General features: G+C 54.1%; 1 protein-coding gene across 2 annotated transcripts in view; it reads right to left on the bottom strand.

Moving 5' to 3' along the window:
• Positions 1-10973: 10973 nt before the first annotated feature.
• Positions 10974-12317, bottom strand: part of MED27 (mediator complex subunit 27) — a 227305-nt gene continuing 225961 nt past the window's right edge. For both annotated transcript variants that reach the window (XM_055400683.2, XM_055400684.2), the window contains one exon: positions 10974-11521. In XM_055400683.2, the coding sequence (XP_055256658.1) occupies positions 11387-11521 (135 nt within the window). In that variant the 3' untranslated portion in view covers positions 10974-11386. The remainder of the gene's footprint in view (positions 11522-12317) is intronic.

Genomic DNA, 12317 nt, shown 5'->3' with positions numbered 1-12317 from the left:
CACTGTCTGATCTATGCAGTGGACCTGGGCCCTCTGAACAGCGTTCTTTGCCTGCTGGTGCGTGTTAAGCGCTGAGCACACAGACTGCAGGAGAAGGGTTCTTCCCCTTGCCCGCCCCGGCCCAAACTGTACAGGAGCAAGCGTGGCTCCCGGGGGGATTCCAGGTCCTGGTTCTAGCGGCTGCTCAACTTGCTCTGTTCCCACTCAATGGAAACTAGCAGTACTTGTCTCTTAGCACCGAGCAGGACATTACTGCGTGTCTTTGGGGGCTGTGTGAGATTGTCTGCCCATCCCTGAACCAATCACAGGAGGGTGTGTGTGTGGGTGAGTCAGGCACTAAGCCTGGCCAGGACCCCCTTCCTCTGGAGTGGGGGCGGGGGTGGGGATGGACCGATGAGAGCGATACACGGACAGATGAGTGGCGTTGGGTGCCGGTTCCCCAGAGGCAAGGGGAGGTCCTGTTTTTAACCCCAAGAGGGGTGATAAAACCATGGTGTTTGGATCCCTGGGGTCACGTGTTTTCCATTCACAGACGTGGCTCATGGCAGGCTGACAACCCCGCCGTGTCCCTGGTGGCCTGGGGCACTTGGCCAGTCATCAGGCCGGGCTCCTGAGAACCCACAGCCTTTCTGCAGTGTGTGGCTCAGCTGGAAATGCTCAGGCCCAGGTACCAGACCCAGCCATAAAACGCCTCCACTGCGCATAACAGCAAAGCAGACACACCTCACCCCACGGGCCTCACATGGTGGGTGTTTATATTCTGAGAGCACAGGCAGCTGTAGGACCGTTCCTGTCCCTTGTCAACCTCAGCCCTTCCCCAGCTAGCCACCCCCTGCCCCCCAGCAGATGGTCTGGCCTGGGGTCCCTCTTCGAGGCTGAAGACAGGCTGAACAGGGATACACATTCATCCGTTTACAAGCTGTCCGGGCTTCTGGGAATGAGGCCCATGGCTGGGACCAGTCCATGCAGTATTCGGTGTCCTTGCTGGGACAATCTCATAACCACCCTGTGACCATGGTCCCGAAGTTCTCGAGAAAGTTTTCGAACTAGCTGCCTGCTTCCTAATTAGATCCCCTACTCTTTCATGCTCAGAAGCTTTCTTGAACTTTGCTGGTTTGCAAACGAATGGAAAGAAACCGGGAGGAAAGCAAATTACCTCTGGCCTTTTGGCGATCATTAATTTGACCAACTACCCTTTGGAAATGAAAGGCCAGGGCCTATTAGCTTTAGGGGCATCGAGTGCAAAGTCAAATATCAAAAGGCCACAGCAAGAAAGGGACCCAATTCTCCTCAAGGCAGGGGGACGCGCTCACTCGCAGCAGTGCGGACGGGATGGGAATGGGGGCAGGTCTGCGCCCCTGACAGTCTCTCCCGGGCACTTCCGCTTTCCAGGTGGCGTCTGAAATCTCTTGCGCTTCAGAGAGGGTCTCAGTGCACAGCTGAGGCTGCGTTTCACAGGGGAGGCCGCCAAACCTCCGGATCCCTTTCTCTGAATATTTTCTCAGGGCGAGCAAAGAAAGGCGAGCGGGTGTCACCAAGGCCATGGTGGGAGATGGAAGGGCCCTGCCTGGGTGGCCACGGCCTCAAAGCGTCCTTGCCCTGCCTGCGGTGAACATCCCTGACGCGGCTGTCTTGACCGCCTGGCCCTTTCTCATCTGCCATGCGCACTACATCCCAGGCACTGAGCACCTGCACACAGTAGGTGCACAACAAACATCTGGTGTGAATTCCCTCATGGGACTTCGGCACTGCATGGCCACCCAGGGCCACGGCCCCGTTCACGGGTGAAGTATCCACACTCAGAAGGATCATGTGATTGGCCCAAGGTCCCCCACTGAGCAGCAGAGCAGATGCCTGCGTCTGGCTTCCCTGCTCTTCTCCATGTTCAGTAAATACTTACTGAGCACCTTCTGTGTGCAAGGGGACAGGGCAGTGCCCCAGACAGACCCGGTTCCCGGCCTTGTGGAGCTAACCGTCTCGGAGGCGGTGATGAACGACAAGATAAACAGCAACTGTCCAGTGCAAGAGGAGGGGCTCTGAAGACGAACAGAGGAAGGGGGCAGGAGGATGGAGTGTCCACACTCCTTGCGAGCGGTCAGGAAGGCGTCTGATAAGGCTGCTCTTCCTGGAGGAACCAGAGGACAGCCTGAGTTGACTCTGCACACGATCCTCTTCTTCTCTTTAAAAAAAGTTTATTTATCTATTTCCACTGTGCCAGGGCTTAGTGGCAGCATGCCGGGTCTTCTGGTTGCGCCACGTGAACTCCGAGTGCAGCACACGGAATCTAGGTCCCCAAGCAGGTATCGAACCCAGGCCCCCTGCACTGGGAGCACAGGGTCTTGGCCGCTGGACCACCAGGGAAACCCCTGTGGCCCTCTTCTAATCAAAGCAAAAGATGACTTGGACTCAGGATAATATAGAAACAGGAGAAACAGCAGCTTCTACTATCTATCAAGAACTTACAGTTCATGGCACTGTTTCCAGGGTATTTTCAAGATGGGTGGGGTAAATAATTCGAACAGCTATTTAAAAAAAAACACACCTCACGTCTCAGTGATTTAACCTAATAACAAGTTTAACAGTTTAGTTCCGTCCATAGAATCCACTCGGTGGCTCACCCGGGCAGTCTCACCTCCAGGCGGTGGCCCAGGGACTCAGAACCCTTCCAACCTCTAACTCCACCACGGCTATGCGTTGCCTCCAGTGGGGTCTCAGAAAAGGAAGAGAGAGTGTGGGAAACGCGGTCTGCTCTTTGCTGCCTCTTCTGCTCACGTTTCATGTCCCCACTTAGACACAAGGGACCTGGGAAAGAGACTTTTGCTGGGTGTTTAGGAAGAGGAAATGGGCTGGGTGAGCACAGGATTAATAATTGTGGGGGAAAAAAAAGAACGTGCCATGGGGCTTCCTGGAGAGGGATCTCTGGGCAGAAAATCACCCAGAGGCACGGAGGTGAAAGGTCGAATGCTTCCTGAGAGGAAGAGATTGCACGTGGAGGTGCTTCCCACCCCTGAGCGGGACACCCTCTGTCTGCTATGTTTGAGAACGGAGACCTCCCAGAAGACGGTGACAGCAAGCATGAGGCTGCGGTGGTGACAACCCCCATCCTGAGTGTGGGCCCCCAGGAACCCGGGGGTAGGGACCCTAACCCTAACCCCTGGCATCCTTGGGCCTGTGGGGTCCTGCCCAGGAGGGACGGGCACCGCGCACAACCTGGAAAAGGGCTGGCCACCTTCTGAGAGCCGACTCCCACCTCCAGAACATCTCTGTGTCCCCTCCGCCCCCTTCCAGGGCGGCGCCACAGGAGGGGTGGATGGCTGGGCGGTCCCGGAGGCTGAAAGGTGCGAGGGGAGGTGCCACTCCCGGGAAGCTCCCCCGTAGTCCCCGTCCCCTAGGGCCCACACTGGCTTGGTTGAATGCTAGGGACTCAGGCCCCAGCTGCCCACCTGACCGCAGGACACTGCCCAACTGCCTTCCTGAGCCCGGGAGGGCGAGGACCCCTGGCATCAGATCTCACTCCTGGAAGAGGCGCGTCATCAGAGCACTGCTTCCGAGCCCCAGGCTGAGCTGGAGAAACGAGTCTGTCACGCCAACGCTTTCCTTTAACGCTCCCTGCTGCAGCGGGATCTATGTCATTTGGACACTGCAGTTCGAGCATTTCCCTGAGAAGAGCCTTGGGGAAGCGGGAACGTGGTGACTGAGGGAGTTTGGTTCTGCTCTTCTTGCTGCCACTGACCTGCGGGGTGAGCCAGGCCAGGGTTCCCAACCGCGGATGTCCTGAGTGACCGTCCGACAGAACGAGAGGGCAGCTAAGGTCCCTGCTGGGGGAGGGAGAGAGACAGAGAGAGAGGCGGGGCGGGGGCAGAGGAAGGCAGTGAGGAGCTCTGATGCTCATTACAGCACAACCACACTCAATCCGAAACCCAGCAGGTTCGACTCAACACCAAAAGCACAACTCATAAACAAAAAAAATCTGATAAATTGGACCTCATCAAAACTGAATATATCTGCTTTTCAAAAAGCCCCATTAAGAGGATGAAAAGACAAGCGACAGTTGGGAGAAAATATGTACAAATGACAAGCCTGCCAAGGATTCATATGTAGAATATATAAAGAACTCTCAAAACTCAGCGTTTAAAAACAATCCAGTCAGAAACTGGGCAAAAGACATGCACAGACATTTCACCTAAGACAATAGCCAGATGGCAAAGAAGCACACGAAAAGATGTTCAACATCATCAACCATTGGAGGAACGCAAATAAAACCCACCACGAGGTATCACTCCACACCTACCAGAATGATCAAAATAAGAAACAGTGACAACACCAAATGCTGGCAAAGCTGTGCAGAAATTACATTACTCATATCAATGTGAGATGATATAGTTTGGCATTTCCTTTTAAAACTAAAAATGGACTTACTATATGACCCAGCAACTGTACTCATGGGCGTTTATCTTCCACAGAAATGAAAACTTTTTATGCAGAAAATTGTACATGAGTGTTCATAGTGGCTCTGTTAACGGCCACAAACTGAAAACCACCAAACGTCCTCCACTGGGTAAGTGGTTAAACAAGGTGTGGAAACCACTGGAATATTATTCAGCAACTGAAGGGAGTGGGTCACTGATACACCCAGCAGCTTGGATAAGCCTCAAGGAAATTCCACTGGATGAAAAAAGCCAACCTCAAAGGCATATATATGCAGTGGAATCCCACTGTTCATAACATTCATGGAATAAATGATTCTGGAGATAGAGAACAGCTTAGCGGTGGCCAGGGGGCCACGATGGGGAAGGAGGGATCCGTCATCAGGAAAAGGTAGAGCGAGGGGGACCTGTAGGGAGGGAATGGTGGCGTGTCTTGGTGGTGCTGGTTCCATGAAGCTAGACATGTGATAAAACTGCATTAAGCCACATGCAGACACACAATCACACAGATGCATCAGGAAGCGCACGTGTAGCCGGCGGAACACAAGTAAACTACGTTGTCACTGCTGTTCAGTCATGTCCGACTCTTTGTGACCTCATGGACTGCAGCACGCCAGGCTCCCCCGTCCTTCACCATTTCCCAGAGTTTGCTCAAACTCATGTCCACTGACTTGGTGATAAACGCTCTGCATGGTACCAAAGTCAACTTCCTGGTGTGTACATTGTGCTGTGGTTGTGCAAGCAACTACAGATGTGGTTGGACAGGTCTGCACAAGATGCTGACATGGGAAAGCTGGTAAAGTATACCTGGCACCCCCATACACATGTCCTGGTAACCTCATGGTGAATCTATAATTATTTCAAAATAAAACTCTGAAGATCCAGGAACGGTTCCTTGCCTAAGTTACGGTTATCAAAAAGTGTGGCGGGCCACCATCTCACAAAACCAAAGGATGGCTGAAATGAGGCCCACCGAACCCTCCGGGCAGCGTCACTGCTCACAGTCCCGATGCAAGAGGGCGCACTGCGTGGTGGAGGCTGCCCCCTTCTCGTCCAGAGCAAGGGTCCCCGCCGGACCCAGCACTGCGCAGTGGGGGACGGTGTCTCCTAGCAGCCCCTGAAGGTAGGTCTGCCACGTGGCTAAGTTCTCGCTCACGAAGGTCAAGTGGAATTGACATGTGCCCGTGCCGGGTCTGGCCTTACAATGCCTGTACGTTTTTCCCTTTTCGTCAACTCGGAAGGCACCTGTGATTCCGCTTCCACCATGCGGGTCACGTCCAAGGTCATGTGGGCGAGAGGGTGGGGGGAACAGGGTCCCCAAGTGACCACGTGGCTCAGAGCAGCCCTGGGACCCGAAATGCTCCCTCCCTCTGGGGCACTGAAGTGGAAGGGAAGTACGTGTCTATGTTCTCTACAGGTGTTTTGAGACCTCTGTGTTGGAGCAGCTTCAGTTCAGTTCAGTTCAGTCGCTCAGTCGTGTCCAACTCTTTGCGACCCCATGAATCGCAGCACGCCAGGCCTCCCTGTCCATCACCAACTCCCGGAGTTCACTCAAACTCATGTCCATTGAGTCGGTGATGCCATCCAGCCATCTCATTCTCTGTCGTCCCCGTCTCCTCCCACCCCCAATCCCTCCCAGCATCAGAGTCTTTTCCAGTGAGTCAACTCATCGCATGAGGTGGCCAAAGTATTGGAGTTTCAGCTTTACCATCTTAGCGTTTGCTAAATGCAAAAAAGCAGGTTTCAAAACACTATATAGTCAGGTTTCAAAACACCATCCAGTATGCTCTTTCATAAATGTGTACACACCCCAGGTCTGGAAAGGTGTAGGCCAGTGTTCTCTGGTCATTGTCTCCTGTTGGTGGGAATTATGAGTATTACTCCTTTTGCTTGCCCACGTTACCTAATTTTCTATAAAAGGAACACATGTATTCCTTCTGGTATTAAGAAAGTGAGCCTACGATTGAGATGACAGCCAAGAATTAGACGAGGATGAGTAAAGCATTAAGTACCCACGCGTCCCATGGTGTGGGAGCTGATGAAGCTTGCTGGCAGTTCAGGCTGGCGCTCGAGCCAGCGGCCTCTTAGTGCCCCCCACCCTGCCCTGGTCACCCCTTGTCCCCCACCTTCCCCGCACCTTCTTGCCCAGAGGGCTGCTTCACTCCTTTGTCCCAATCCAGCTGGGGGACCCGCAAGGCTGCAGAAGCCTGCTGCCAGCAGGACCCGCCTGTGTGGTGAGCAGCAGGCCACCGCGCCCACTGTCCCCAAGGACAGTCAACCTGCAGCTGAAATTTCAAACTCAATTATCACAGAGACAGGCTGAAGCCGCTCTTGAGTAACTAATTGTCTGAGAGCTGCCAAGACCAGCCTCTACCAGGGATGTGCCTGTGAACGTGAAGGTTTAGCTCTTCGAGTACTAATAATAGGGAGCAGCCAGCCAGCGATTTGAAGTGCAACTCGGGAGTGATGCTGGGAGGCTCCTTCCATTAATTTGAGGAGCGGGGGTGGGGATGAGAGTGGGGGCAGAATGGCAGAGATGGGGAAAGAAATCTGCCTGTCCCAGAAAGTGAAGCCTAATTATTCCCCGGGCAGATGAGATGGAGGACAGGCTTGTCCATGGACGCCACAGGCTCATCTCTGAGGCACACACTGTGAGGCCTTGAATGAGCTTTCTCTGTGACAGAACAGCCTGGCTGGCTGCACCCCGAGTGAGCAGGTGGAGCGGGACTGGCCCACCTTTTCCTGTGAAAGACCCTGCTCATCTTCGGCGCACCAGTGGAGATGCAGACACTGGGGGGCACAGCCAAGCCAGGTGAGTGATCACATCCTGTCCTCTGTCCACAGACCTGACGGCCCGACGACGTCTCCCGTCCAGTGGGTGGGCGTTCCGGATCTTACTGGGATTCCTGGTGGCTGAAGCCGCCGTCCCTTCTCCTCCCAGCTCGAGTGACCTTAAAAGGCTCTCGATTTAGCAGCAGGCCCACACTCTGACACTCAAAACGCGACGGAGAGTTGGCACGTTAACACCGAAAGATCATTTTAAGCCCGCAGCTTTCCGCAGTGGCGTGAAGTGTAAAAACATCACTCGATACCAAAAGGCCAATTCCCGATTTAGTTTGGGGGAAAAAAAATCTGGCCCACCTTTCCTGGCCCTCCTCATCCCATCCTGCCGGTTCCTAACGGGTGCCCTGCTGATCAACAGGAACTCGGCCGGCAGAAAGTACGGAAAAGCCACATCGCTGCTCAACCTGGCAGAAGCAACTGCAAGACAGATTTCCAAGTCTGGGCTAAGGGAGCTTCTTGGGCAATTCTCGACACAACATGCCCCGCAGAGGAGGGACTGCTCAGCCCCTCTGCTCCTGGGGGGGAAGCGATGAGTGTGGTGGGACACCCAGGCCCCTCCAGGCCTCATGCACACGAAGGGGAGAACAGCACAAATCCATCCGGGAGGAAATCACCAACATATGGGAAGCGCCTGGTACAGAGAAGACGCTGGGCTGTCTGGGCGGTCATCAAGTCACCTAAAGCACCTCGTGGTTCTAGCCAAGAGCTTGCCGCACAGTCTAAGTGACAGGGGTCGGCAGGGCGGGTGGCTGGCACAGCGCTGATGGCCATACCCCCTTCTGTGAGGGGCTCCACTGGGCGGTTCTGGCCCCGGGGATGGTGCCCCAAGCAGCACCAGGTCCCAGCTTCCTCACAGTGCACGTCTTGGAACAGACCCCAGCCCACCCCCAGGCTGTTTTTGCCCACCTCAGGTCAGTGTGTTCTCTGTATTGGGGCATCTCTGAAGCACCAAGCGTTCCGGGATCTGGTGAACAGGCCCTGCCCCTTTCCAGGCGCGGCCCTCTCCGTTTTAGCTTCCCCTTCTTGGCACAGAAGAAGGAGGTCAGAGAGGAGAACACCTTAATGGTTGCCTAGCCCGAGCCTTAAACGTTTCCCCCCTTCTAATCAGGGAAAGTCACAAAATAGAAAAAGAGAATCACATGCATCGCCCACCTGTCGGATGGCCAGCTTCAGTGATTATCTGCTCATGGAACATTACGCTTCATCTCAGACCGCTCCCCACAGCTCTCCTGCCTTGCTGGCCCTGGGCCACTGACATGCATGTTATGGTAGAGGATGAGTGACAAGTCCAAGTCCTACAACTGGGAGCAGGAGGCCAGAGCTGAGGTCCTGGCCCGGCCACCCCCTTCACGCCTTCTGCTGTGGCTACGCTCCAGCTGTGCTGTTACTAAGTTTTTATTGAAGTATACAGTTGCTTTACCATCTTGCGTTAGTTTCCCGGATTGTGTGTTATGATTCAACACTTTTCTTCAATGGTCTTGCTTCCCCATAAGTACATCATTTTAACACGGAAGCTCCTGTAAGTGCAGAAGAGGCGTCAGCGGCCACACAGAGCGGGCCTCACTGAAGGTGAGGTAGCGCACCGCCACTCAGACCCGGGCAGGGACGGCCGCCGGCCCAGGGCCCTGAACTCAAGGCCTGCTCTCTCCACTGCGGACGGAGCTCGGTGGGAGGTGCAGGGATCTTCGGGACCAACTAGGAGGCTCTCAGATTTGCTGCCAACACTTAAACATCCAAACAGCTCTCTCACAACGCGGTGCTGCTGCTGCTGTTCAGTCATTCAGCTGTGTCCGACTCTTTGCGATCACCAGGCTCCTCTGTCCGTGGGATTTCCCAGGCAAGAATACTGGAGTTGGCTGCCATTTCTTTCTCTGCACTGGCAGGTGAGTTCTTTACTGAGCCACCAGGGAAGCCCCACGACGTGGTGGACTGTTACCACAATCCCAGCGATTGTCAGAAGGCTGGTTCACACGCGAGAAGGTCCCTGACGTGGGCCATCAGCCAGCTGGCTGTCAAGATGCACTAGTCACCAGTATGTGCTCCAACCCGTCACAGCTGGTCATCTTGTCGTCACTTCACGTGGGCTCTGCATACCGTACGTCCTGCATGGGGTCTTTTATTTGCCGTTTAAACGTTTTTAAAAGACGTGCAGCTGAGCAACAAAATGTTATTATACACCCAGTGGCCTCAATTCTGGATTTTCTTGCAACATACAAGCGTCTTACAAGACCAAAGAAAGGAGGATACCAGCAAGTCATTGGAGATGTGTTACTAGGAGCCCTGGGAAGAGATCACCTGTCACATGTTAGACAGTGAGACTCGAGGCAGGAAAAACCGCCAACCCCCTTGGAAGAGATGAAAGCAATTTCAGAGCCATGAAAGGCTGGTGTGACCAATTCATGTGTCACACAGGATTATCATTAAAGCCGGCGCCATGGTTTAATTGGCAGCATGTTTTTCTTTCTTAGGGGGATCATGAAATAATGGTGCATCTTACGAGTGATGGCATCTTAAATGTGATAAATCCTGGTATTTAATCTAAAATCACCCGCTGTGTGAAAACATTCCTGTACTACATTCTGCTGCCACTTACGCTCCTGACCCAAACTGGGCCCTGAGAACACTGCCGTCTCCTAGAGGCCGGTGGTTCTCAGACTGGGGCCCACATCCGGACTTGCTAACAACCAGGGTGCTGGGCCCCACGCCCAGCCTCTGATTCAGCCGGTCTGGGGTGGGGCCTGAGGATTAGTGTGTGTGTTTAAATATTTGGCTGCACTGGGTCTCAGTTGTGGCCCACGGGATCTTTAGTTGTGGCCTATGAACTCTTAGTCGTGGCTTGTGGAATCTAGTTCTCTGATCAGGGATCGAACCCGGGTCCTCTGCACTGGGAGCGCAGACTCTGGGCCACTGGACCACCAGGGAAGTTCTGAGGATTTGTTCTAACAAGCTTCCAGGACACCATGACTATTGGACCACTCTCGGGGGGAACTGTCCTATTGCTTCCCCCATCACTAAATCCCCTTTATTCTCTGGCTCTTTTCAGCTTGGCAGGGGTAGGTGAGGAAGGTCTGGGTGTTACCAGAACCCAGGTTCTGGGACCCCTCAGAAAGCAGCGTCTCTCTGGCGCTGTTCACCGCAAAGAGAACTTGACTTGTCTCTAGGCTGGGCCTGCTGGAAAAGCTCTGGGGACTCACTCATCCTTCTCAAGACCTTCAGCAGATCAACGCTTCTTCATACACGCTTTAAATGGGGTCATGGCGTTAAATGGGGTCAAGGCCGTGAATAAACTCAGTAGATGGGGCTGGAATCTGCTCGTAGTTAAGATTCAGGACAAAACGGGACCAACAAGCCAGGCACACCTGTCCTGCCCTCTCATGCACGGTCTGCTGGCAACGCGGGCAGATTCCTTTCCCTTTGTTATATATGTGTGTTACTGGTTTAGTAAAACGAAACATCTGTGCACTTCTCTCCTCAAAAAGAACAATCCATTTTTCAAGCCACTGAAACGTCTTTGAAATGGAATATTTGCCAACACTGCCCTCCCTCCCGAAAGCAAGAAGCAGGGAGATGTGTCCTCAAAAAGAATTATTTCAAACGCAGACATTACTAAGTTTTATTTTTTTTCCTTCAAAAGGCCCAGATCTGCTCACGTGTTCACAGAACTGAACACAAAAGGTGCTTTAAGAAACAGGACACGAAGCCTTATCCCAGGTAGAAAAGGTTTACTGCTGATAAAAATAAGTTACGGAACAGAACAAAAAACTTGGCATGACAAGGGCTCACTCCAACTATAAAATGACTTAGAACATAGATCCAGGAGGGCTGGCGGACCAGCATGGTGGACACACATGGGAAAACAAGCTGCCTCACTTCCTCGTCCTGGGTCCTGAGGCGCTCTCTGCACCTCCACACGCCATCTCAATGGTGTGACGGTCCCGGCAACAGAGGGGACTCTGCTATTCACCAAGCCTGGCCTGAGTACACGACGGAGGCGAGCAGGTGGCGGAACTGCTATTCTGGCCAAGAAGACACATCTGAGTCATCGCTGTGACTGAGGGCTTGCCTGGGAAGGATCTGGGTGGGGGTCTGGGGGCCGGCAAGGGGCTGGGGCGGGATCACTGCCGGCAGGTATCGTGGAAGGCCTCGAGGGTGCGGAAATCCCTCCAGGTGGGGGGCAGGCCGTCCTGTAGAAACTTCCCGCAGCGCTGGCACGGGGCCTGGAACAGCTTTATGTAACTTCTTAGCCAGGTCTAAAAAGAGAAGTGAGGAGAGACGTGAAAGACACGGATCTGGGTGCTTCCAATGTCACCCTTCCTGCCCAGCCTAATGATCTCTAGGACGAAGGACCTGGCCTGGCCGTGACTCCGGGAGGCGCCCCAAGATTTTACAGAAAGCTCCTTGGAGCATCCACAAGGTCACAGCGCTGCTGAGTCTCAGTTCCGGCGCCCCGGGCCCCTCCTGACTAGGGCAGTTTTAAAATAGAAGTCCCTACTCTGGGAGGCAGGCAGGGCTCCCGGAAAGCGGCGGATGTGAACCTCGGCCCAGCCTCATGGCTCAGGGGCCACGCGTAACCACATTCCATCCGAGTTCCGGGTCTTCTGAACATCGGCATTGAGCCTTTCTGTGTTCGCCACCCAGAGGTGGCCCCGGACACGGGCAGACAGAGGGCGAGCAGAGAATTCCCCGCTAAGGTCGAATGCCTTTTTTCTAATCTGATTTCACAGGTCACCATTCACTGTCACAACGTGGCCCGACACACCTGGGGGAGGGCGGGACAACCCGGTGCCACCGAGTAACGCAATAAGGGGCAAGTGCACACTCGCGGGTTCAGGGGGCAGAGTTCCTTCGAGCATCATGCATAAGGATGAGACTCGTAACTCAATTCCCCCACTCAAGGAGACGCACGGCCGCTCCAGCCCAAAGTCGCGGCAACGGGCCAGCAAGGGGGGGGCTGTGTGCTGCCGTGATCATTTCTGTCAGTCGGAGGAGATCGCTCTTGGGAGACCTCGGCTAAGTTGACTGACACAAATCCTGCTGTCTTCATCA

Source organism: Moschus berezovskii, chromosome 11 (genome assembly GCF_049115385.1).
Source record: "Moschus berezovskii isolate FMDL1 chromosome 11, NW_MosBer_1.0, whole genome shotgun sequence".
Classification (NCBI taxonomy): Eukaryota; Metazoa; Chordata; class Mammalia; order Artiodactyla; family Moschidae; genus Moschus; species Moschus berezovskii.
Note: the sequence above shows the minus strand (reverse complement) of the source record. Positions and strands in the feature narration are given on the sequence as shown.